Source organism: Anser anser, assembly GCF_964211835.1.
Source record: "Anser anser genome assembly, chromosome: 4".
In the NCBI taxonomy this organism is placed as follows: domain Eukaryota; kingdom Metazoa; phylum Chordata; class Aves; order Anseriformes; family Anatidae; genus Anser; species Anser anser.
Window position 1 is genome coordinate 45,355,157 of NC_139724.1, and position 27,921 is coordinate 45,383,077.

A 27,921-nucleotide genomic window follows, 5' to 3' on the forward strand; every position below is an offset into this window, starting at 1 on the left:
AAAGCAAATTTAGTCCTCTTCTACTCTGAAAAAGGGACTCATTTTCAAGTTTCTCAGATTTCTGTGGTGTATTTTTCTGTTGTGTGGCACTGTACAAAAAACACATAGGTTTGTCATCTGTATTAAAGCACTATACATACATTTATTGCAAAATAAATATTTATTTGGAAAAAATAACCCTTTACCATTAACATTGCTGAGCTTCTTCTAAGAAGAGCATGGTACTGATATGGTCTTAGAGCTATAAATACATTCTACACAGTGGAACAATGTGTGAAAATGCTAAAAGCCCATCTTGCGAAACCCAAACTCAATTTCTATCCAGTGATAGAGTGGAAAAATACTCCTTGATGAGTATTAACTCAAGTCTGTGAATCCCTATGCCTTTATTTTTCCCTTTCCCCTAGAATCACCCTATTTTTTGTCTGTTTTATTGTTGTTGTCTTTTTTAATTTGGAGATGTGCCCAAAATACCTATTTCCAAAAAGATGGTGTAGATAGTTCTTTCCCCTGAGTCCTTTGGTTATGTACTCAGAGCAGCTGTTTTCATCTTGTTTGTTCTCAGCTGAAAACAAAATAATACCATGTACTTTTGTTATGAATGTTTGCCAAATACAGTACATGTTAATATGCCCTGTCTTACTTGCCTTTTCATGATGTTTCTGCAAGATACTTTAAATTAATAAAATACTTGAGCTAGAACAAGGTTTTTAGAAGGGATGGTGAGTGGATTATAGTTGTTAGAAGGCCTTTAATTTAGGTTGGTTAGAAAGCCATATGATTTTCCAGATTTCCTCATTGCTGATGATTAAATGAGATTTATCTGTTTCTATATGACAGAAAATAAAAGGGAAATGCATGTATTTATTGATGACACTAATATGACCCCTTCGACAGCAAACCAGAAAATAAGATTTTTATGAGCTGTTCTAAAACCTTTTCATAATATCGTATTGTAACCTAGTTTTGAGAGCCTTGAAAAGATTCCTGCATACCAAATTTTATGACTTCCTGAATGTTTGAACCTAAGTTGTTCATGTTTACTGAAGTTGATCTGAACATGAGCTTTATAATATAATTTAAATCATGCTGAGAGTAGTCTTAAGTTGAAAATTGAGACCAGGAATGCAGAAAGTAAAAAGTAAAACAGTCCAAGTAAATGGTTATTCCAGAGACTGTGGGAGGCAGTCATAGAAACCAGCCAAATTTGTGTGTAGTCAGCTGTACCAAATATATTAAAAATAATTAATATGATGACTATTGGATGAAGGCACAGTCAGGCCTGAGCTCACAGTCTGACTGCAGTCAAAAAAAAAAAAAAAAAGCATATTCAGGGAGGTCACCTTCAGAAAGAAGGCTAAATAATAGAAGCTTTTCAATAGGTCAAGTAAAAATGAACACTAGTGTTTTCTTCTCTGTATGTGATGCCTGTGTTCTTAGCTTCAACTTTGTGGAACAGTTTTCTGCAGGGAAGCTCTCCACATGAATTTCTAGTTGCATAGACTAGTGGCCTGTAATGTGGTCTATTTTGAAGAAGCTCTTCCTATTTCTGTAAGACCAACATTGTGAGTTGGCATCTTTAAGACGTCACATTGAGACAGAAATGTGCATGTGTTTAGGGACATGATTTAGTGGTAGACTTGGCAGTGATGGGTTAATGATTGGACCTGATGATCTTAGAGGTCTTTTCTAACCTAAATGATTCTGTGATTCTGTTATGTTTTCATTTGGTCTTTGGGAAAACATGGAACCGAAAAGAATTTATTGGGTCCAGTGATTTTGTTAATACAGTTCTGAGAACATTAGGGTTTGTGTTTTAAATTAAATATAGCACTGTGCTACCAGTTTGCCTGCAAATCGCATAGTTCTGAAGAAATCAAAGGTTTACAGTTGCTCATTCAACAGACTCTGTGTTGGGGAGGGGTCTGAAACTCAGGAGTATTGCATCTAGATGTTTATCATTAACAATAAAAATCATGTTTTCATGTTAATAAAAAAAATAGAATGTAGAAAAGAGAACTTTTCTTTACATGGTTGTTTGAACGAACATAGATTTTTAAATTTATAAATGTTTAGAAAATGGTTTATAGAAAGCAGGCAGTGTGTTTACTGCCTGCAGCAAAGATGACCATCTGCTTATTTTCAGTGACTTTTTTCTTCTTCTCTTGCCAGGTGTGCATGGTAAAATGTTTGCATTTGCAGTTGTGAACATTTTTTAGTAGTATACATGGCACCTTGAATGTTTTTCAAAAATTTGGAGATAATTGCAGCATAAAAAGATGGAGTGCATCATGTGGATGGGCATTGCAAGCATCTGAGGTGTTATTTAGAAATCTGTAGGATTCCATCTGGTAACTTATCAAATGATTAGGGGCTCTTTTTTCCTAATGCTTGTATAATAATATGAAATTTGTTATTGTGGCATATTTAGTGATGTCCTGGTTGATATTGAGGTAAAACCCCCCTATGCAGTAGCAGTGAATGTCAGGTATTTCATCTTCCTGTGAAGATATTTTATATAATCATTGAATAACTCGAGTTGGAAGGGACCCACAAAGAGGATCACTGAGTCCAACTCCTGGGTCTGGACAGGACCACTCCAAAATCAAATTATGTCCGAGAGCATTGTCCAAACGCTTCTTGAACTCTGGCAGGCTCGGTGCTGTGACCACATCCCTGGGGAGCCTGTCCCAGTGCCTGACCACCCTCTGGGTGCAGAACCTTTCCCTAACACCCAGCCTGACCCTTCCCTGTCCCAGCTCCATGCCATTCCCTTGGGTCCTGTCACTGTCCCCAGAGAGCAGAGCTCAGCGCCTGCCCCTCTGTTCCCTTCGTGAGGGAGCTGCAGGCTGCCATGAGGCCTCCCCTCAGCCTGCTCTGCTCTGGGCTGAACAAACCAAGCGACCTCAGCCACTCCTCACACATCTTCAGATCTCCAGACCCTTCACAGTCTTTGTAGCCCTCCTTTGGTCGTTCTCTAATAGTTTTGTGCCCTTTTTATACTGTGGTGTGGCCGCACCAGCACAAAGCAGAGCGGGACAATGATTTCCCTTGACTGGCTAGCAGTCATGCTTGATGTAGCCCAGGAATATTTGACTTAGTTCAGTGACACCTTGTGTGTTAATTCTCAAGAAGATAATTTTTAGTGTGTGCTTTGTATATGTATATATGTTTTAGGTAGTGGGTGACCAAATATTAAGGGTGTTGTAGTAAAATGGAAAGATGTCTTGCCACGGATTACCACGCATGAATTTGAACCTCATTCTAGATTCATGCCAAAATCCATCTATGCTTAAATATGAAGTGAATTGCCACTTAATTATTTGGCCTGGGAAATTAAAGGTGACTATGTGTTGTGGTTTGGCTCTGGCAGGCAGCTGAATGCCACCCAGCTGCTCACTCACTCTCCCTAGGTGGGCTGAAGGAGAGAATTGGAAAGGTAAAAGTGCAAGAACTCACGGGTTGAGATAAAGACAGTTCACTAGGTAAAGCAGAAGCCATGTACGTAAGCAAAGCAAAACCAAGAATTCATTCACCCTTTCCCATCAGCAGAGAGGTGTTCAGCCACTGACAGGAAAACAGGGCTCATCATGAGTACCGGTTTCTTGGGAAGACAAATGCCATTACTCCCAACGTCCCCTCCTTCCTCCTTGTTTCCCCCAGCTTTTATTGCTGAGCATGGTGTCGTATGGCATGGGACATCCCTTTGGTCAGCCTGGGCCATTTGTCCTAGCTCTGTTCCCTCTCAGCTCCCTGTGCACCCTCAACCTCCTTGCTGGCAGGGCAGCATGAGAAGCTGAAAAGTCCTTGGCTCTGTGTAAGCACTGTTCTGCAACAACTGAAAACGTTGGTGTGTTATCACCACTATTTTCATAAAAAAAATCCAAAACACAGCATTGTGTGAGCCTCTACAAAGAAAATTAACTGTGTCTCAGCCAAAATCATGACACTGTGTGTCTGGTGACATCACTCCCTAAGTAAATAAATAGAAACTCCAACTTACCTCCATTGGTTACAGAAGCTACAGGAACATCTTGGTCATGGTGGCCAGAAGTGCCTCAGAACCAGATAGGTGCTAGGCCAGGAAGGTCTTCTGAACTACAGCGGGAAACCTCAACTTCTGTGGATATGCCCCTTAATTTAGAGGAAGTAGGGATAAGGTCCCATGTCCTGTTTAAATACAAAAACAACAACAACAAAGTGTGATATCATCTATTGGTGACTAGGTTTTTGAGGTCTATTCCTAGCTCTTTCACTGATTTCTCTTGTTGACAATAGGCACATCGTATAATCCTTGTACGTCTTTGTTGATCTATGAAGATGACTGAATCCTGTATTATTCAGGGGTGGTCTCACGAGACTTAAGAGCATTTGTAGTTTGGTAGTCTTAGAAAACCAATTAAAAAAACTTCTGGGCTTGAGTTCAGGCCTCATTAAAATAGTTTTAAAATCATTTCTGGATTGACCACTGTAGCTTGAGGATCCTGAGGAATGCATCTCAAGCTAACTGGGTATTTTTTATTAATTGAAAATTTGAGTTAAAGCTATCTGTATAGAAACTGGGAAAATAACATTAAAACATGGAATTAGTCATGTAGACAGGTGGCAGGTTCAAATGTCACAATTTTTAAAAACAAATATGTTCACTAGTATTGTAGGATTGATCCTATTTCACTGAATTTTCAGGGAGCCTCAGTCCTGTAAAAATGTTTTGCTTCTATTTTAAATGTTTTATAACTATTTATGAAAGACTAAAAATATTCAGATGTATGGGGAAAATGCAGTAAATTGCTTGCAGGTACTTTAAGAAAAGCTTCCTTAAAGTATTTTCTACTTCAGTTTGTGGTATACAAAAGCATTTTTCTACTTCCTCCCTCGGAAAGATATCCTCCATTTTCCAACAATTTTCTGCCATCAATAGTTGTGGTAGGCAGGTTGTCCTGAAGATTCTTGGAGTGGTTCAGTGACTGGAAAGGAGTTCCCGGGGAGCAGACTGGAATTTTTGTGGCAGAATGAATCCTGTTTACCTTTCCAGATCTCATGTGGAGTAAGTGGTAAGGCTATGTGTGTGAATCCTTGTAAAAGAGGGTTCTGTGAGATAAAGAAGGTTAAGAAACCTTAGCTTATTCAATATGGGAGTTTGCTTGTCATGCTCCAGAAAGCTACTTGCTGAGTCCTAGTTCTGTAGGGTAAAGAGCTAAATTAGTAGTAATATCTTTAAGTTTCTTGAGGAGCATGTAAGCAGGTTGACACTGTCTTCCGTTTTTCTTCTCTTGCTGTTGTAGCTAGCGCAACTGCCAGGGCTGGGGGAAGATACTGAAGCTACACAATATGTTTCTCATGTTTTCCAGTGTCACCGATTGGGGATGTAGGAGGGAAAATTACTTGTTGCTGTGGCTAGTAGAATCACGTTGGCTTATAGTACAACATCTATCTTAGTGACAGCCATCTTTGATCCTGTTTTCTTGGAGGTCTAAACAGATTTACAGGTAGAGCCATGTGAAAGCATGTTTGATTGTATTTGTTGATGTATCTTCTAATTAAGCTGATTTTCTTGTTTGCTAATCACAACACAAGGCAGAAGTATGACTGAGCAGGCTGTTACTGGAGAGAGCATCCTTTGGGACATATTCCAAACTTCATTTCAGTTCGTTAATAGTTCAACTTGGGTGGTATTTAGGTACTCTTTTCAGTTTGAGGAATATATTTGCAAAGCAAACAGACTAGCTCTTGTTTGTTGTTTTTATTTTTTATTTTTTTTAAAAAGAGGATATTGATAAAGTTTGAAATTCCTTGCCATGGTACTCAAAGACACATCTAGGAAACTCACCCATTCACCCAACCAGTGAAAAAAGAATGGTAAACTTCTAGTCCACGTTAAGTACGGTATTTTGACTGTTTTTCTTGTCTTCTTCCTCACATCTGTGTATTTAATGCAGCATTATTTCTTTATGAGGTGGAAAAAAGCAACAGGAAGTGTAGCAAGTTTTCAAGGAATTTATTGTATTCTTATACCAATAGTTTCCTTATGTGTTAAGTCTTTGCTTTGTGTTTGATATTTCTTCGCAAATTGACAGAGAATAAGAAAGCACAACTGAGATGATTGTGTATCACTGAAGTGAGTATAAATTATCGTTACATAATTTAAGGATCAAACAAATGAAGAAGAAAAATGGATGAAAAGGGAGGTAATGTATGTTTTTTATAATAGGATCTTGATTCCGCTTCTAATCCAAGTCAAGATATGATGGAAACCTTTATAGGATTTGCATGGTGGGCCTCTCTAACCCAGTTTTTGGGTAGGTTTAGCTAAATCACGAAGCCATTAACTTGACTTTAATTGCTCACAGATGCTAATCTTCATTGTAAACTATTTTCACTCAGACAATGTGCCTGGCAGAGAAGGACCTGGGAGTACTGGTTGCTAGTTGGCTGAATATGAGCCAGCAGTGTGCTCAGGTGGCCAGGAAGGCCAACAGCATCCTGGCTTGTATCAGAAACCGTGTGGCCAGCAGGGCTAGGGAAGTGGTTGTCCCCCTGTACTCGGCTCTGGTGAGGCCGCACCTCGAGTACTGTGTTCATTCAGTTTTGGGCCCCTCGCTACAAGAAAGACATGGAGGTGCTCGAGCGAGTCCAGAGAAGGGCGACGAAGCTGGTAAGGGGCCTGGAGAACAAGTCTTACGAGGAGCGGCTGAGGGAGCTGGGGTTGTTCAGCCTGGAGAAGAGGAGGCTCAGGGGCGACCTTATCGCTCTCTCCAGGTACCTTAAAGGAGGCTGTAGCGAGGTGGGGGTTGGTCTGTTCTCCCACGTGCCTGGTGACAGGACGAGGGGGAATGGGCTAAAGTTGCGCCAGGTTTAGATGTTAGGAATGACGTTAGGAAGAACTTCTTTACCGAAAGGGTTGTTTTAGGCATTGGAATGGGCTGCCCAGGGAAGTGGTTGAGTCTCCATCCCTGGAGGTCTTTAAAAGACATTTAGATGTTGAACTTAGTGATATGGTTTAGTGGAGGACTTGTTAGTGTCAGGTCAGAGGTTGGACTCGGTGATCTTGGAGGTCTCTTCCAACCTAGATGATTCTGTGATTCTTTAATGTGAGGTTCTGCTCTGTGGTTATTTAGAACTGGGTGATTATTGCAGCGTAATCAATGCAGCACTTCTGTAAGGCTTTGGTGGGAAGGAGAGCTGTTCAGGAGGTAAATGCATCACTAACATGTCTTTTTGCATGAAGTTGGGATTTGCATTTATGATTTACAGTCATTCTGCTCAAGTTCCTGGTGGAAACAACAGTTCCAGCAATGAGCAGGTATTATTTCTCAACGGAGTTGTCAAAGAATCACAGAATGGCTGAGGCTGGAAGACACCTCTGGAGTTTATCTGGTCCAACCCCCTTGCTCAGGAAGGGCTACGTAGCTCTGGTTGTCCAGGACCATGTCTAGGTGGCTCTGGAGTATCTCTTTCCAAGGATGGAGACTCCACTGCCTCTCTGTGCAAAGTGTTCCAGTGCTTAGTGTTATATAATATTATTTGCAGGTGCATTTAAATATGTAGGTTTGACACTTTTTACTCTGGTTAATCTGTGTGTTTGAAAGTAAAACAACTTTTAAAGTTCAAAATATTGGCACCTTTTCATGATACGTCCCTCTTAAGATAAGTGTCTTTGGAAGAATAGTAATACATTTCGAAGACTTACTTGTTTGGAGAACTACAGCAGTTTTTTTTTTTGTTTGTTTTAATCTGAGAACAACATGCTGTCACCAGCTCCCATGGTAATGGAATACAGTTTTTGTTTCTAATGGTATCTTTAAAGTTTAGTTAATTTAATCAGTCATACTGAAGGAATATGATACTGCATCCATTAGAAATAAATACAGCAAGAATGTGGGCAATTTAAATACAAAGCCATGACAACAATCTAATTTTGATCTTGCATAGCTGAAATCCCCAGCTCTTAGAAAATACCTACTCTGGACACTTCTTGTTGACAGATGAAAATATGTTCCTTATATAAATAAGTCATATGGAATTTGTGTGACTCTATGACCTTTTTTCATGGCTCTCTATCTTTGATATAAGATTTAAATGGCATGCTATTTAAAACAAAACCAGCAAGCCACTGGCAAAGTGGCAGCTATGTTGTTTCAGCAGTATTTCTTTTTGTTTTAAGGGCAAAGAATGACTTAGAAATAGTAACCTAATTTTAACTATTATTTTCATGTTGTCAACAGAAGCTGGAATTTTGTCACAGTCATAAAAATTCTATGGATCTATAATGATACCCAAAAGCCTCTGTTAAGATGACATATATGTGCAATTCTTTCTTTAAAACGGTGGCTAGCAGGGAAAATTTGCTTGATCTGGTGTTAAAACTATCAGTAAATATTATTTGGGGAGGTGGGTTCTACTACTACTGAAGTTCTGGAGTGGAAACAATGGGATGACTTGTTAGTTAAAGCTGTCACACATCTGCCTTCAGTTCTGCAGGGCCGTTCTTTAAAGTGTCTTCTTCACTTAGTGAGCAAAACCTGAGCATGTTTGTTTCCCAGGCTAAACAATTTACAGCCCTTCACCTATGTAGTATGTTAATTTGTTGTTACTGAAATCATCTCCTATTCTGACACAGTTTCAGCTAAGCATAATTTAAAACTGACCAACTGTTCACTGAGGCTACGTATTTATATGTCCTTTGGATAGGTATATATGAAGGACACAAGTGAGCTGTAAAACAAGATATACGGGATAGATCAATGCAATTATATTGATCCTTGTTCTGAAGATAGTTCTCAGAAAGTGCTGGGGGTGTGGGAGAAACACCAAAAAAACCTCTCAAACTTCCAAGACTTGAAAGGGAAACAAGGAATATAGTTTTCAAAACGTGCTTTATAAGTTTCTGGGACGTTTAGGATTGGTGTGGGACAGATATGTTAAAAGCGAAGTTAACAATAGTGAAACCATATTTGCTGGATTTGGAATTTGGAAGAAGAAAAGTTGCGTTTGGTGATAAACAAGGATAAAGAACATTTAGTGATGGAACAGTGGGATAGGAATGGAGACAGAATTGATAATTCAAGTTTGGGCTTGTAAGTTGCTTGAACAATTGGTAATTTTACAGAAAAGGGAAGCTGCAAACAAACAAAAGTTGCGTTCAGATTTAGACATACTGTTTGTAATTGTTTGCAGTTAAGATTGAGATTTCTCTGGAGACATGAGACTAGGTATAAAGAGTTGGATTTAGGATTTGGCAGAAAAAGGTGGATAGGATCTGCTAGAGAAAGAACATAATGAGCAAAGGACAAGGCAGTCTAGAAGATCGTAGAGTCATAGAATGGCTTGGGTTGGAAGGGACCTTAAAGGTCATCTAGTCCCAAGTCCCCTGCCACCCACTAGACCAGGTTGCCCAAGTCCCATCCAGCTTGGCCTTGAACACTTCCCCGGATGGGGCATCCACAGCTTCTCTCGGCAACTTGTTCCAGTGCCTCATCACCCTCTAAGTGAAGAATTTCTTCATAACATCTAATCTAGATCTCCCCTTTTAGTTCAAAGTTCCCCATTGTCCTATCACTATTGGCCTGTGTAAAAAGTTGTTCTCCATCTTTTTATATAAGCCCCCTTTAAGTACTGAAAGGCTGCAATGAGGTCTCCCAGAGCCTTCTCTTCTCCAGGCTGAACAGCCCCAGCTCTGTCAGCCTTTCTTCACAGCAGAGGTGCTCCAGCCCTCTGGTCATCTTAGTGGCCCTCCTCTGGACGAGCTCTAACAGATCCACATCGTTCTCGTGCTGGGGGCCCAGACCTAAATGCAGTGCTCCAAGTTGGGCAGAGGAGGGATAATTCCCTCCCTTGACCTGCTGGCCATGCCTCTGTTGATGAAGCCCAGGATGCAGTTGGCCTTCTGGGCTGCAAACGTGCACTGCTGGCTCATGCTGAGCTTGTTGTCCACCAGAATCCACAAGTCCTTCTCCGCAGGGCTGCTCTCAATGAGTTTTTCTCCCAGTCTGTGCTCATGTCTGGTGTTGCCCCGACCCATGTGCAGCACCTTGCACTTAGGCTTATTGAACCTCATTAGGTTCTTGTGAGCCCACTTCTCAAGCTTGTCCAGGACTTGGAGGCAGCTAAGTCTATAACCTTAATTTGTAGGAAAGTGATCGGTGACAGGCTGAATGACAAAAGACGGGGAAGTATGAGAAGAATTAGATATACTGGAGGAGTAAAATGCTGGCATTAAAACATGTAAAGGAGAAGAACTCTGAAAGGAAATCTGGAGAAGGGATGATAGGATTTGAATGGGAGAGGACCTCTCAGATTGTCAGTTTCTGGCAAGATAGTAAGCAGAGGTGGACTTAACAAAACAAAGTGGGAGGAAAGAACATGAGCAAAGTGATCATACTGTCAGATGAGTGAGACCCAGGAGTCAGTCATAAAGCAGAGAGGTTTGTTTAGTAGAGGAAAGGCTAAGAAAAGAGACTGGGAACTCAACAAAGGAAACTGACCCCAGTTGCTGGATTTGAGTTGCTTACATATTTTGAGGTGGATGAATGCACTTACATAGAAAAATATGAATGTGCAGCACAGCTGTGAGTACCTGTCGAATGCAAGATCATCTTGCTGACACCAGCACACATTAATGTTTTACATGTTAGTATATGTTCAGTAGATATGCTAGATGGTAAGTTTTAATTTTGTGTTGATTTTTTTTGAATGTTTCAGGTTCGTGGCGGTAAAGGTGAAGTCCTTTATATCCTGGATGCAAGCAATCCACGCCATTCTAACTGGCTGCGTTTTGTCCACGAGGCTCCGTCACAAGAACAAAAGAATCTGGCAGCCATCCAGGTAGATTTGGTGGATTCCTACCATTTTCTTCCTGTGACTAATTTGTAAATTTGATCTCCTATTTAATCTTTGTCTCTTGCAATAAAATTGTAAGATCTGAGAAACATAGTAGCCATGCTGCTTTCATTTTCCTACTTTTTTTTTTTTTTAGAAGTGAGCAGTCATGCTTAAATATGGTACCATAAATACAAGATTGAAAGATTGAAAAGGCTGTCATTAGTTAGGACCTGGTATTCTTTGAAAGATCTGTATTAATTTACTGAGATGGACTTGCACTGAGTAACTTACACAAACTATTTCTTTCTCCTGGTTTGTAGTAAAACAGTTTACATTTAGAAGAAAAAATGACTTCCAGTTTTTCATTCACTACGCTAACAGAAGTTTAAATTTCTCACTAGAGCCTTAGTCAAATTAAGCTTTTGCCTGAATACAGTTTTTTGTCATGGTAGGATTTTAAAATATTAACTATGTAGGTATATACTTGACTGAATCGAGATTAGTGGTTTAGAGGACTAGTTGTGTTTCATGCTGAACTCAGGTATGGATTTAGGAAAGTAGAGTCATGATTTTACTTTGTAGTTAGTTTAAAATTTAATAGAACAGTGTGACAAGTTTGAAAGCAAGCATGGTGCTTAAATTATTCCTGTAGAAAACAGAGAATTGAAGGATCTAATTATCTGGTAGGATGATCATACAGTGCTTGAGGATAAGTTAATAAAAAAAGATTTTTCTTTTTCTAATCTTGGCTGCAGATCTGAATTTATCCAACTCATTTCTACATTTTTATATTTGTCATTTGCAGCATTCTGTGGTAATAAGTTCCACTGTTTTAATTACATATTATGTGAAACATGCTTCTGTTTTTTTTAGCAACTTCTTAATTTCACTTGATTCCCCTTAGTCCTTGTGTGACAGTGAATAGTCACTTTGTTCAGTATTCTATGTCATTCTTGATTTTATAGAACCCTATTATATCCGTTCCTTCTTATTTGACAGCTCTTTTCTCAACCTGAGGAGTCTTAGTTTGTTTAATCTCTCATTTTTGGAAGCATTCTGTGACTTTGCAGAACGGTAGCAAAGACAGACGTATTTTTCTAGTTATAGATATTGTCCTTTTAGAGATTATGAAAAAAATGAACTACCTGCATATTTTTTCAACAGCTCAGTAAAATAATTTCTAGTCGCATATATGCAAGAATTACATAGCTGTGTTATTTTTTTCTCAAAATACGCATTTGCCAAAAAAAGCTGTTTCAGGTTAACGCAAGTTATTTGTTAATGTAATCCAAATCTGCATTTATTTATTTATTAATGTTATGAAGGGGAAACATTCAGAAGATAGTAAAAGGATAAATGCTAGTCAGCATTTCTTAAAATTATTACTCTGCTTTTTCATATTGAAATGACTTTTTTCCTTGGACTTTCCTTCAGATCCTTGAAAAAAAAAGAATTAAAAAACAGTTTATTTTGAGGTCAAACAAAAATATTTTAAGATGTTTCTCTCTGAGAAACAGCGTTTAAACAATGCTTACTTCTCTTTGCTGAGAAGAGAAATATTTACGTGAAAAAAAAAGTTAGTGAAGATCCAGCGTGTAGTTCTGGGGAAGGTGCACACTGATGGCTGTCAACACTGGTAATTTCAATTTCTTTGTTGATGACTTGTTGGCTCCTTAAATCTCATATTCGCCAGAGGAGCTGTTTGCTTATTAGGATTTTAAGCAAGCACTGTCCACTGCTTCCAAATACCCTTGTATACCTCATTTTGGCCTCCCTCTTCATGTCCCAGTTGTGTGCCTTTCTGTGACTTCCATTCTACTGTTGTACTACATCTGTTCTGCCTAGCATTTGTTCCTTTATCACAGTAGTTGAATGCTACTTATTAGCAGTGGCATTGTGTTGGCACATCTGACTGGTTATCTGTCTGCCTTCACTTGATTTGGCCTCCTACTTTCCAAAGCTCTAGTTTTACTGAATGCCAGTCTATGGTGTACATCTGCTGCTTTATTCCAGGTGATCTCGTGCAAATGAAAATTCAAGAATGATCTCCGTAGAAACCAGAGATCTACTTCTGTCTTCCAGACCAACCAGTTTCTCTCCAAATAAAAATCTTCACCAGTCTCTGGTGTTCCATCAAATATTGATGGATGAACGTGACTGCAATCTTGCTGCTGGTGTTGTTTCTTTGGACCTTGTTGCTGTTCCTGTCTTAGGTCAGTGTGGACAGCTTTATCATCAGCTTATCCTGTTGGCCTCTATTCTGTCATCTTTTTGTGATCTCTTCAGATCTTTACATCCAGGCTACAGTTTAATTTAGAGTAACACAGAAAAGAGTGTTCACTATTCATCCGTGCAGCAAAAACTTGTCAGCCTTGACCAAATGACTGTTTCATTGTGCTTTTCCATGACGTCTGTGACAAGTCAATGGTTAACTTAGTATGACCATTGCCTGTGCAACTATTTTGGTATATTTTTCCTTCAGCCTTTGTCTTTGTTATATCAAAGCTTGACAGATGAAGATCTTTCAAATGATTTGTCGTCCTGCTTATAGAACTAAATTTGCAAGGTCCTCCCCATCCATGGTCGTCAGTCTTAGGCATTAGTCAAATATATGTTATCATGAGTGAACAGGCAGTGTGATAACAAGTTACAGTCAATGTTGGCAAATGCAAAGTAAGGTTCACAAGAGGGAGCAGTGTGAACAAGTAATGTTTGTTATTACTTTTTAAATAAAACACTCAGTAAAATGACCTGAATTTCTGAACAGAAGTCTTAATAGAATGTCACATCCAATGCATACCAGTGGGTTTTTGCTAGTGAAAATGATTCTTTAAATAAAGAAGTAAAAACAGACTATTATGTTGGATTGCATAATGCTATATCTCATTTAGTATGTGTTTGGTGCTTTTTGCATGTCTTTTTAAAGGATCATACTGGAGTTACACAAGATGACTTAAAAAGAAAAAATGAGCCAGAAGTATTAAAGTCCTATAAAAACTTCCACAGGAAAACATATGGAAAAGTTGAGAGGGGGAAAAAGAATAAATATCAGTATGTACGCAGTGATGAAAAGCATCACGGAGGCAAATTTATGAACGCAAACAAAAATTTACTAAATTATCTCATTATTTTTAAAGTACCATCGATAATCAGCTGACAATATAACTTGTGCATTCTCTGTGGGTGACCTTGAAATTGTGTGTGTATGTACACATATGTATTTAATTACACATAACATGAATAGGTATTACTTGTATTGAATAAAGCTAAAAACGCACATATTTCTTTTCAGGGTTTGGTTTCACTTTAGTAGATGGAGGTGAAAATCCCAAAGCTCTGCTATTCCTTCAGGCAAAAAAAAAAAAAAAGCCCACAAATCCTTCAGAATTTTGCTTCCACATTCCTTGTCTTTATGATAGGCAGATTTAAGGCTACTTGTTTCAGTAATATTTTGCTTTATGAAATCAGTGGGCAAAATGTTACTGGAGTATTTCCAGTAATAGTATCCTTTAATTTGAATTGTGAGTTGCCTGCTTGCCACAAGGATGATGAAATTATGTTTTACAAAAAGGAAAAAGTTGTAAGTTACACGTATAAAGTTGCTTTAGCTTCATTGTAATTTTGTGGCTGCAAAAAAACATAAGTTGCATTGCTGAACAAATACCTAAGATAATTAAAAGATGAAAAGAATTCAAAATACAGATCATTATGTCAAAAAAAATCCTAATCTTAAACCAACTGAATGATCTTGCATTATATAATTAAGTAGAATATGTCTGCATAGTTTTAGAAAACTAACTCAGAAGAGTAAATAGAATACTTAGAGATGGCTAGAGACTGTGTTCTAACAAGCACATTATAATTACCCTTACGAAACACAAAATTTTTCTAGATACTTTTATTTTGCGAAGACTTCTTATGAGCTTGTCTGGAATTTTTAAATAAGCATTTGATTTCTCTCTCTCTGTTTTTCTGCTTACTCTTTAAGGTAAAGTTTTACTACTGAATCTTGCAAGTTAACAATGATTAAAAATATATGACCAATGTTTATGATACTAGCCTGTAAAACGTGGAAAATAAAGGTCGTGTGCTTCACAGTTTCCCTTTTAAAATTTTCTAAGAGACTTTGTATGAACTAGGAAAAAAAAGGTGAATGGAAGCCAAATGATTCCTTAATTTTTTTCTCACTGTTGCTAATTTCCACTATTTCTGTTTCTCACTATTTTTCTTCCCAGTTTCCAAATACTCCAACAGGAGATTTTTGGTTGACTGTGAGAACGCTTTCTAATCTGATTGTTTCACTCCAGTGGTGATAACCATTGTAATCTCATGTCAAAAATGAAGTGATCAGCTCACTGTTTGCTGCCTAGTGCTTGGTATTTAGTTTAAAGGAAAATGAAGTGGATGCATGTGCCTCAGTAAACCACATCCTGGGGTTGACTGGAAAATATGATTAGCTCATTATAGGTTAATTGTATACAATGATCACATTTAGACCCTGCACAAAATGCTTCCTGTGGTGAGAAGACAACATAGAGGGCCTGGGAATTATTTGAATTTTTTTTTCCTTTTTTTTTCTTTCCTGTAATGCAATGCTTTCTTACTAAAACCATAGTTCTGGTAAGAGCTTTTGGTGGTATTGTGGGGTGCATGCTGGTCTCTGAGTTCTGTCACAGCTCAAGGGTGGAGCTGTGATGTCTGTGTGTTCTTTGACTTGGAACACACAGCAAGTATTTTTAACAACTGTTGTGTAAGTAGTGCCAATGTGTGACTGCTGGAAAAGAACGGAGAGGTTGGAGGTTAGCAGCATATGTACCATTTGTTTTTCTCAGCATTTTGCAGTTGAATTGCTGCAGGGTTCTCTAACTTATTTCAAGTAGTAATTGAATGAGTTAATCCTCTGTTATGTTTAAAGTAGCTTTAGGATTACAACTTTTGCATTAACAGAAACTATAAGAATTCTAATCTATTTTGCCCTGGGCTATTCTTATCTATTTACTTATAAACATGACTTGTTATATGGAGTAAAAATGCATTGTAATTATCATAATCAAAGGGAAATGGTTCCTGTCAAAAATTCTGCAGTTTTGTTTTTTCATTTTTTAGAGTGGTAGAGTATTATATTTTCAATATTCTTCTATCCAGAATGTATGCACTTATCTGTTTGTCAGTTGTAATTTTATTAAACACTCCCTGCTGGAGATTACTATGCAAAAAAGGTCCTGTTGTTGTTAACGTGAAAACTGTTTTATAAACAGAATCGCAGCCAGCTAGAGCTTTAAATTCAAATATTATTTCATTAGCAAGCAGGCACTGAGATGGTCTGCTGTAGCTCAGAAAACCGTGAGCTAGAATAATGATTAGCAAAACTAATGCGAAGAAGGATATTTACTGTGAAGTGGTAGAGTGGTTTAAAATCATATTTCACAAGTGTGACAGAGGACTATTAGTATGTGAGAGACAGCGCTATAATAAATGTAGTAAAACCAGACTATCCAAAGGCAAGAGGGAGAGAAGATGCAAGGAAAGCAAGGACAAACTGTTTTGTGAGCGCCTGAAATTCACTTTGAGTATTACAGAGGAATGATTAATTTGTTATGCAATGTAAGAAGTAAAATGAACGTAGTTGTTGGCTTCCCGTATGCTCAGTGGGGAGAATTCAAAAGTCTGCTTGATTCTTGAATTTTTTCTTTTTCCAACAACAACAACGTTTTGATTCCAGAGTGATAGGCGTTTATCTGGTCTTGAGTACACACTATCGCTGTTCAGGTACTGTTGCTGAAGTGAGATGATCCTTTCCATATACTCAGCGCTGGTGAGGCTACATCTGGAGTCGCGTCCAGTTCTGGGCCTGTTGCTCTGAGAGACACCTTGCTCCTGGAGAGAGTCCAGTGAAGGGCTACAAAGGTGATGAAGGGACTGGAGGCTCAGGGGGATCTCATCTATGTGTGCAAATACCTGAAGGGAGGGTGCGAGGAAGATGGAGCCAGACTCTTCAGTGTTGCCCCATGACAGGACAAAGGCAGTGGGCAGAAACTGAAACACATAAGGTTTCCTCCAACCTTCAGGAAACACGTTGTTTTTTTTTTTTTTCTTTCTTACTGGCACAGTTTGCCTAGAGAGGTTGTGGATTCTCCTGTCTGTTGGAGATCTTGAGAAGCTATGGTGCTGGCCAAGCCTCTCTAGGTGTCCCTACTTGTGCAGATGTTGTTCTGATTGTGTCTTTCCTGGCATGGCATGCTGTTTTTGAACTTTCCTATGTCCGGGCTTGTGACTTTGCCTTCCCCTGCCACCCTCCCTAAGGAATCACCTCCACACATTTCCTGGCGTGGAGTTTCTACCCTCACAGACCTTGTCTAGTACTCTGGCAAGCGGGAAACCTTGGAGCTGCAGGCAATGATCAAGGAAAAGGGAGCATGGTTGTTTGGAGAGCTACCAAAGGAGAACTGGCAGAACAGGTAGGCTGAAGAGCTTCCTTGCTGCCAGGAAATTAGGTGTGGAGAGAAGCCAGCTAATGATGCTTTAAGAGCAGTGGTTGTGGGCACATGGGGGAACTTGGTAAAGATAATGAAGGTTTGGGTTGGAGCCAGCTGATCAAGCCCCGGAGAAAGGAGAGGCTCCATTCTCACTCAGGCAGTACAAGACTATTTGCTTCCTCCTCCTCCTCCTGCATTTTCAGCTTTCATGAGTGATCATGATCTGCTTTGGATGAAACAGTAGGATGGGGCTGTCAGTGTTTGTTGGCCCATGTTCCTTGCCAGCCTCCTCTGTTACGAAGCACACGTATTAGTAAATGTGAGGGTCATTAAAATTATTTGAAAGATGTTTTACTACTTTCACCATGTCTGTGTATGTAGATAAATGCACTTCATGCAGGTGCTGCTGGTGGGGAGGGAGAGATTTAAATTCCTTTGTTTGTGGTTTCTGGAGAACTCCCATTGCAGCCTGAGGAGATACTACAGTGGAGGTATATCTGTTTTAATTAGCACTAAGAATACCAGACAATTAGCATAGCTGGAAAACCCGAACAAATTAGCTTTGGAGGAGGAACGAGCTTGAGTTGTATGTTACGCTGGGTTGGTTTTAAAACTCTTTTCTTTTCAGTATGAATGCAATCCAAATTACTCAGGCATTGAAAGTCATTAGTACTTCTTCCATTATTGTTATTATTGACCAAAAGTACACAAATGGGACAGAATCAGGAGGACGCCTTTTGACATGAATAGCCCTAAAATACATCCCAGATGCACAATGGGGAGGTGCGGAGGTGAGAATGCAACAGTACTGTGAAGAGCTTGGTTGTTGGGATTCACGCACTTGGTCTAGGTAATGAGAATCCTTAGTTCTGATTTTTGCACTCCCAGATTATACCATCTTGTGGTGCTAGATATGTCATGTGTGATCTAATTGAAAGGTGCACCATTTGGTTCTTTAATTAGTAAAATTTTTACATGGGATACATGCATTTTTATTTTTTTATTTTTATTTTTATTTTGTAAGCCAGCAATAGATGTGGGCTTCTGCATGCATTTATAAGGTTATCTTGCTTTTTATGTTTGTCCTGAACCCCTGATGCGTTGGGGGTTTACCCCAGTCATTTTATCCTAAGTGGAGACTGAATATAGAAAGATTTACCACCTTTCCTCACATCAGAGTTGCAGGAGATGCTTTGAGTTTAGACTGCAGTAAATTAAAGTACTCTGAAACTCTTGACAGAAGCATAAAAAAAACAACAACTCCTAGATGTACATACACAAAAGTTAGGGTGGCATGCTGATAGATATCTGGGCTGCAAAATCTGTCTTGAAAAAATACCTAATTAGTTTTGGTTTCAAATGCTGTTGGTGAGATTAGGAATAAAAAGAAAAGTGGTGTGTCCTAGAAGGAAGCAGCAGCTACAAGTCAGTTGGATTAAATAGGCTTCACTGTTGTGTGACAATAACTTCTGTAATATATAACAGACCTTCTAAACAAGAGAAATACTAAATCCCTGTTGACAGTTTAAATTAATCTTAGTATATTACAAAAATTAAAAATCATTATCTTGTCCTTGTGCTATGAAGCTTGGTACTAAATATATGGCTAGAAGTACTGTAAAGAAGCTTCAATTAACTTCCCTGGATGTTAATCAGATAAGCTTTAAGATTTATGATACAACTTGGAAGTCTTTATTACATAAACATGCGTCTCCTTTTGGTGTCTTGGGGAGCAACCAAAGCAATTTGTTCAAATAGAGCAAAAAAAGCAGCTCCATATAGCAGCTTAGGAGGGAGACAGCTGTTTTTGTTACAGCTTCTACTCTGACCTGCCTTGGTAACTTTAATTTAACATTGTCAAAGGCCAAAATTGTTAGCTTATGTATCTATTTGGAAACTTTTTAGTCATTGTGGAGAAGGTTTTGGACCTTGTTATTACATAGTTTGATCTCATGCAGAATCTGGGCTGGATCCTTGGCATTCTGTGATTTAAACTAGCAGAGAGTTTTGATCAAGTGGCTTAAAGTGCTTTTAATAGATGTGCCTGCTAACTTAATAGTGAGGATAACTGACCAGTGTTGAAAGTCTGTTGATGAAGAGAGCTGGGAATCCAAAAAACATTAATAATCAGTACAAAAACCTGTTACTGAAAGCTGGATTATAACTCATGCAGCCAATAGATGACAGAGCTAAAGTTTATTGGTTATTTAAATTTCATCGTTTTTCTAATAATCGAATGTTGCATTTTCAAACTCTGAAGTTCTTGTCAGGCAGAGTGTGGCAAGAGAAGAGGACTTTAACACCTTTACTTTGGTCTAGGCTACAGTGCAAATTGGAAGAGCCTCCTGGGTGAGATGGGACTCCAGAATACAAAGGCACTTTATCCATGCAGCCACACTGGGAAAGAAATCTAAGAAAGGCTCTTCCAGCTTGGTGCCTCCTGGGGAATGGAGCTAGCCCTTCTATAGTTCAGGGCTAGTATCAGGGTCCCAGACTTGTCTCTAAATTTTACTTTTGACAGTTATTCATTGCTTCTACTTATGGTTTACAACAGGAAGGGGAAAATATTTTCTATCTGGCCGTGGATGATATTGAAACAGACACAGAACTTCTGATTGGTTACTTGGACAGTGACATGGAAGAAGAGGAGGAGGAAGAGGAAGAAGTAACTGTTATCCAGGAAGATGAAGACACCGGCAGCAATAAAGAAGTGCAACCAGCTGGTGAAAAGAATGCAGGTGAACAATATGTGGCAAATAGTATAACTTGAGTGCTTAAAAGTAGAATCATAAGATCGCAGAATAGTTTGGTTTGGAAGGGACCCTTAAAGATCATCTAGTGCAAGCCCCCTTCCATGGGCAGGGACATCTTTCATTAGATCAGGTTGCCCAAAGCCCAACCTGGCAAAAACATGGCAATGTTTCCAGGAATGGAGCATCCACAACTTCTTTGAGCAACCTGTTCCAGTGCCTCACCACCCTCATAGTCAAGAATTTCTTCCTTATATCTAATCTAAACCTGTCCTCTTTCAGTTTAAAATTGTTCCCCTTGTCCTATCGCTTACTTACCCTTGTAAAAAGCCTTTTCCATGTTCCTTATAAGCCTTATTTAAGCATCGAAAGGCTGCAATGAGGTCTCCCCAGAGCCTTCTCTTCTCCAACCTAAACAGCCCCAGCTTTCTTAGCCTTTCTTCAAAGAAGACGTGCTCCTCTGACCTGTAGGCCACACTTCTTTTAATGCAGCTCAGGATACAATTGACTTTCTGAGCTGTAAGCACACACTGCTGGCTTATGAACAAGTTTTCATCTACCGGTTCTCCCATGTTGTCTCCTCAAGGTTGCTCTCAATCCATTTGTCCCCTGGAAGTAATGAGGAAGAAAGACAACACTAACTGTATGGGACTGGGGAACTGGAAGGCTCCCCAGGTTTACTCTGATCTCTTGTATGATTTTTATCTTATTTTGGGTTGGGTTGGGATTATTTGCCTAATATGGGGAAGCCAGTCCTCTGAGTTACTGAGAGGAGTGAAAGGGTGAACACAGATTTCATGACAAGTTATGATCAATTTTTTGAACTAAAAGAGTTCATCTCACACGACTATAGCCTTATAAAAGGTAGGTTTACAATCTAAGCAAGAGAGAGAGGTTCCCTGTGTAATAAACTTAGAGAAATAAACCTTTCCATAAAGGAGTTCAGCTGATCCTGAGGTAAGACGTCTAAGAAGGGGTAGGTGACCTGAGCTGCCTGTTGAATTCTCAGCATGTTTATGGATAGTAGAAACAACCTGTGTAACATGCTTAGACTAACAGCCTAAGTCACACCTAATGCTTTGTATGTATTTTCAGTAATGTTGATTATAATCCTGTCAAGATAGACTGTCTATTTGGAAGGAGAAATAGCAGTGCATCTGTAACCACTACTGAGATGGCGGTAAAATTCAGTAATTTCTTAGAAAAATTACTTTTTCCACACCTGTGAGAGAAGATATAAGACCATTATCTGGATGAGAAAGGTAGCTTATCTGAAGTCTTCCTCTTTGCTTTAAACAGTATTTGCTTATAATAGATTTCTGTCTCACATCCCTGTTCAAAGTGAATCTAGAATCACTAATTCAGAGAAGTATGTCTGCACTTTATCTGAGCAGTCTAGAGGGATTCTAGTCTCTGCCCCTGATAGCATTTCAGAACCTGCATAACAGCAGGAGAATGAACTGGTGTTATATCTTTATTGTGTAATATGAAGTTTGTAAACCTCTGTTGAAGAGAACAAGATTGCACAGGCATATGTGTGTGCAAAATACACATTGAGACAATATCTCTTGTGAATTTCATGATGCCATTCTGCATAATCTGTTTTTGGCAGAGAGTGTCCCTTAAAGTAACCAAAATATTCCCTGAAAACTATTGCTTTTCTGTTTTCTCTTCCAACCATGCAGATACCCTCACCTGTAAAGAGGACCATGCATGTCCAAACTGTGAATCCAGTTTTGCAAGCCAGGAGATTCTAGCTGAACATCTCCAGACGTTGCACCAAAAACCCAGTGAGGAAAAGGAATTTAAGTGCCGAAACTGTGGAAAGAAATTCCCTGTTAAACAAGCTCTACAAAGACAGTGAGTAGAAAAAAGAGTATTTTTCAGGGATCATTTCATTCAATCATTTATTTCTGTTGGCTTAATCACAATTTAGGCTTTAATTTTTTCTACCTATTTCTATCCTCACTCCTTTCATATTAATTTCTTGTATTTGTTGGAGACTTCAATTTAAATAAGAAAGTGTCACTAATTTTTAATCTTCCAAAATTACATACTGTAGGTCAGATTAAAGCTACTGGTTGGTGCAAAGCCCATGGTCTCCATCAGCGGACTCTAGCAGTTTAGGAGATTCAGCTTTTTAACTGGAGGTGTCATTACAGAATTAGACTAAGATTTAGAAAAAGCAAATGATATCTGGAAGGACAGAGAAAGGAAAAGCAGTGCTTTATGTTGGTTTAATTAAATATTTGTATGGCAAAAAAAAAAAAAACAACCAATAACAACAAAAGAACCTGTAGCAGATGGGAGACTTAAAAGTGCACTTTTAAGAGACTTAAAAGTGATCTTTTTTACTCTGTTCTTGGGTAGTGTAAATATGCAGTTTTGTCACTGAAGTCGTATATCTCACATTATACTTCTGTACAAATATATAACCCTTTTTTCTTTTGGTACTTATATATAAATTTGCTTGCAACTAAGTAGATATATTGCTTTTTATTGTAGGTAGTACACTGGTTGCCCAAGTATCTAATTATAGATAGTACATTTAATCTAACTGTTTCATATCAGGAGGAGACTCATATTGCATACAATGGGATTAATACTGCTCTTGTAAAGAACTGCTGATGTTTCTTATGTCTGAATAATGTTAATGTATCTTAAACTGGCAGTTATTTATGAGCTTTATGTCCTTTCATGGAAATATATAGCAGAGAAATATTTGGTGGAGGTAATTAAATATTTTCTATTGAACATAGACTTGCTCCTTCTAGTCTGTAGTGGGAGTTGAATTTGTGTAGTATGGCTAGTTAAGTAAATCTTTGCATCGTGCAAAGTAAAATTAATCTGAGGATACAGCAGTATGACCTGAACTCTTGCCGTTTATGCATCTGAGTCCCACTAAATTCCAGGAAACTTCACATATTAAGTAGATTACTCACATACTTAAGCATTTGTAGTTTGATCTACAAGTAGTTTGTAGTTTCTAGCTACTGCAATTCTGTAAATTGTAGAATGTTCCACTTATTTTTTTATTTTTATTTTTTTGTTTTTCTTTAGCGTACTTCAGTGCACAGAGAACATCAACCCAGGAGACTCTTCAAGAAGTTTTCAGTGCTCTGTTTGCAATACTTCCTTCAGCTCAGAATCGAGGTTTTGTGTCTGAGTTACTGGACTGCTGTCGTATCATTGCTGGCCTCCCTTTGCATGTTATCTTTCAAGCTTGTTAGTGTATGTGAATCCTAACAGTGAAAGAAGTCAAATGCTTTCATTCTTATTTGCTGTAAGTAATGCATGAGGTGGCCTTGGAACTCTGCAGTGCAGCATGTGTTAAGCTCAGAGTACTTGCTGTGTGTCTGGTTTCTGCAGATACTGCTTCATGTGTGTTTTTTTTTTTTTGCTGGTTATCCCATATAGTTACGAACAGCACAAGGAGGCATGCAGAGGGGATGCCAGATTCATATGCAAGGCAGATGGTTGTGGGAAGAGGTTCAAGAGTAAGGATGCCCTGAAAAAACATAAAGAAAATGTTCACAGTGGTAAGAAACAGTTTAATGTTTTGGGGAAAAAAGCAACAAACAAACAAAAACCAACACCTCTAACATGTTCCTAGCCTTACATATGCAAATCAGAGTAAACACTGTCTTTTGGTTTCTTTTTTAATGGATTCATTTGTACCAAAAAGAAAATTAAGTAGTAACTAATTACAAGGGTAAGTATTCCTTCTCCCCTAGGGAGAAATTACTGTATAGCAGATGAATCATTAGTCTTTTGCAAAAAATGCAATAGGAATCTGGGGAAGTTTAAACTAGGCAAATAAGAGATAAAGCAAAACAATTCGGTAGTGAGGAAAATCAACCACTGGCACAAACGGCTGCAGGAAGTGGTGAGTTCTTGATCTTTTGGTATTTTCGGGACACAATGGGATGTCTTTCTGGAAGACATGCTTCACAAACGATTAGGCTTGATGAGGGTATTGCAGGAAATTCTATAGTCTCTGTTGTGCAGGAAGCCAGATCAGACAATCCACTAGTCCCTTTAGGCCCTGGAGTTTTTATATCTGTGCACTGTGAATCAATAGTTTTCAATCAAACTTCACTCTGTTTTCATGAAAGGGCAAAATGCTTCTCTCAGGTCCACAATGCAGATCTCAGTTATGTCATTCTGCTCTCTCTGCATGTCCCCTCTCAATGTCAATGGCAGATCAGTATGTGTGGGGACAGCAGAATACCAGAGTGCAAAGGAAACAGTCTTTAGTTGATGAGAACACTGAGATGCTTTGTAAGATTTTCATTACATGATCTTTCTTCTGCCAAACTCTTACAGCATACAGAAACCCTTCCATAACAATTTTTATAAAAGATTCTCTCTCTTTTTTTGGTATCAGTAAGATTATTTTTTTCCCAGCCATGAACGTTGTTATATTTAGGCTCAACTTTGGTCAGTTATATATAGGTATACAAATTCCACAATTACTCTCTTGTATGATCACTCAAGGCATGACTAAGGGTAGATGCCTGAAGGATATTTTTGTTCTGCCTAAACAATGAGCAGAGCTTTTGTTTTGTCACTTGGAAGTCATAGAAATTACAACTGGTGTCAGTGCAGGAAGGAAGATAACCTACTAATGTTGAGGGACACTTTTTCAGTTCCTTCGTGCCTTGCAATACCTGGAGGCAAGGAAAAGTAGAAGGGATTGCTACATGTGTAGTCCATTATGCAAAGTTATGAGCAGAGGCATAGGTATTCACTATCACCTTCCTCTCCTCTGGAAGGCTCTTGTTAATGCTCTTGTAAGTTAAGGTACTAAGTTTATTCCTGTATTTGTATGTATATCAGTACATGTCAATACTTACCATAAGTTTTATAATAGCAAATACAGATGTGAGATGAAGTACTTACGTATTGTTACAAATTTAAGTATTGAACTGATTGACAGGGTACACTGTAGTGAAAAATGTACCTTGTATTATGCTTTCACATTCTGCTCACTACACGTGGGCAGCTTTCTTCATTATCATCTTTCAGTTCTCTGATCCATTATGATAGTATGACCTAAGCTGGGTGTACTAATTTTACATTCAAAGTCTTAGAAATCCTATATTATCTTAAAGCCTGCTATTAGATTCTTTTATTTCTTTGTAAAAAATGTTCATTGGAAATAAAACTGTGGGCAATAAAATGGTCTACAAATGAATAACATTCTTCACAAATTCCTCCATTAACAGCAGGCTACGGTGTATCAACATGAGATATGCTGCCTTTATTTTCTAGCTTAGTTGCTTTAGTTTTGTCCTGATCAATCATCAACAGAATGGAAACACTGAAGACTAAGACACATTTTGCTAGTCCCAAAGGGCTAAGAAATGCTAGTGTTTCTAGTTACGGCCCCCATAGGTCATTTTTGATTACAAGTCATTTCAACACGTTTTAGCAAAATGTTATGTATATAGTTTCATTCAATTTTTAAAAAGTAATTTTATTTTAACGATATAAATAGTAAATAAGTCTTGTTATCAGTCTCATTTGAAAGATGATACTTTTGCAGGAGAAATTACTGTTACTAAAGCAGTATGAAACGTTCTTTCTGGAATTGCAGTGCTTGCATTTGTGCACACAATCTTGGCATCAATGGATGGAAAAATACCAATTAGGAACATGTGTTACGATTGCAATTAGTCAAAAGACCCAATTTACCTCTCATGTTAGTAAACCAAAGCAGTAAATTATCTGCTCATATCATGTGCCAACTAACAAGATGCAGTAAAGCATGGCATGAGTTCTTAAGTGAACCTAGGAAGAACAGATCTGTTGTTCAGGGCAACTCTCAGTATCCTGAGTGATTTCTCCTTTAGAAGTCTCAGGAACCACTCAGTGGTTTCCTTTCAATTATGTTTGTAAGTGAGAATTTAGTGCAGACTGATTTGCAGCCACAGACAGCAGGTGTGGTTGCCTCATTTTACTTCATGCACAGAAGGTATGAGGGCACCTTCTTGAGGCATCTGTTAGGTGAGGGCTCTCAAGACCAGCTCTGTTAGCCATCTTTGACTGTTTTGTCTATGTGTATGCTTTAACGTGTAGTCTAGAGTAGCACTTGTGATCTTACAGATCACCGTTTTAGTACTAAAATAGATAAAAGAGGAGAGGGATTGTCATTATAATTATTTAAGTTTAGTATTTTGGAACGGAAGACAAAAGTAAGGCCAGGATTAATTTTTTCTTCTTGAAGATTACTCCCAAGTAATAATCTGGAAAAACAAATAATCAGAATCAACATCATATTAATTCTTTAGGACAGCAGGAACAGGAAAGATATACAATGCTGAGAGTGAAAAATTGAGCTGGAAACCATCAATAGGTTTGTTCAGGATCCATAATTTGTCTGTATTTGAATAAACAGTGCTTGCCTCTCTTTGGTTCGGATTCCATTCTGTTTAGTGTTCAATGTAATGTGAACATTTTTTACATAAGCTATGAAATATCTTGCATAGGCATGTAACTATAAACAAAAAATTAGGTTTGTGGTAGCTTTGCCTTGTGATAGTTTTGTGGGCTATTAAAATGAATTTCAAATGACAAACAACAGAGAAATCCAAATAAATGCTTTGTCACTTCTTAAAGCAACTGTGAAAAAGGTAGGAAAATATATCTGGTAACGGACCTGTAGCTTGGTTTGTAATTTACATTATAGACTAGATTTGAATTTGTGATCTGGTGCTAATACACATTGCCTATCTTGTTCAGTTAAAGACCATTAAGGCTATGTTAGTAGAACGCTTAATATTTTCTGAATAGAGAAAAATGGGAAATGGTTGTTTGGGATCTTTTTTGTCATTGCTGCAATAACTTCTTTCAGGAGTATTTCTGTTAAAGCTATAGTATACATTTTTTGAAGATACTAGTTGAATTGACTTCTGGAAGAATTCAGCTGTTCAGTTATAAGATGAATTATTCTTAGCTGTGAATTGTGCTCTTCATATTTGATTGGTTAATGTGTGATAATATCTATATCAAGTTTTTTTCTATATTGTTCTAGTTTTCTTGCTTTACATTCCATTAGTAACTGTCTCGTTGGACACCCACAGAGAACTCCTGATACTGAATACTTTCAAGATGGGATAAAAATGTAAAAATCTTATGTCAATGAAATGACCTATGAAAAGTCACAAACTCAGTAGAAATATTTAGGTTCTTTCTTAGCACTTCCTTTTTAAGCTGTTGGTGGTATTTTGTTTTTGTTTCAGGAAATTCTAGGAAGAAGCTGATGTGTTCAGTGTGCAATAAGAAATGTTCCTCAGCAACAAATCTCCAAGAGCATCGAAAGGTCAGTGAGATGAAGGCTAACCCACAGCAGGCTTTGATTTCACTAAGATGTAAGATTGTGGTGCCTAAGTGACTTGAAAGGTGCTGTAATGCAAACCTTTGACTAATCTCTGCCATAATTACAAAAACAATTTGTTTTGTTTTGGGTATTTATTTTTGTAATCACAATTGGTTGCACTAAAAATCTTTCTAACGTTGTAGTGGATCCTTTACCAAGTACAAAAAACGTTTGTGCTTGTTTCATTTGTGCTTTCCAATATTAAGTCAAAGATGCATGCTGTTCTTTAGCATTCTTAAACACTATAAATATGAAAGTATGTAACCTAACTAAGATGGCACATAGGCCTTAAAATAGGTCCATGAGTCTTTGATTTTTGGACAAAATGCAGTCAGTCTTTCTTATTACCTTGTTGACATAACAGTAAGATTGTTACTTATAATTTAGTTCTGGGGTAGAAAAAAAAAGTGCTTCCTCAAAAAGTAAATTTATAATGCTTTTTTGTTTTGTATATAATTTATTACTAGAACAGGAAGGGTTAACACTTCTAAAA

General features: G+C 38.1%; 1 protein-coding gene across 8 annotated transcripts in view; it reads left to right on the forward strand.

The window, feature by feature from the left end:
* Window positions 1–27,921, forward strand: part of PRDM5 (PR/SET domain 5) — a 114,609-nt gene that overhangs the window by 25,109 nt on the left and 61,579 nt on the right. For all 8 annotated transcript variants that reach the window (XM_083835142.1, XM_083835143.1, XM_083835144.1 and 5 more), the window contains 6 exons: window positions 10,702–10,824; window positions 19,852–20,035; window positions 21,733–21,907; window positions 23,108–23,200; window positions 23,465–23,586; window positions 27,292–27,371. In XM_083835142.1, coding sequence (XP_083691268.1) covers window positions 10,702–10,824; window positions 19,852–20,035; window positions 21,733–21,907; window positions 23,108–23,200; window positions 23,465–23,586; window positions 27,292–27,371 — 777 coding nt within the window. The remainder of the gene's footprint in view (window positions 1–10,701; window positions 10,825–19,851; window positions 20,036–21,732; window positions 21,908–23,107; window positions 23,201–23,464; window positions 23,587–27,291; window positions 27,372–27,921) is intronic.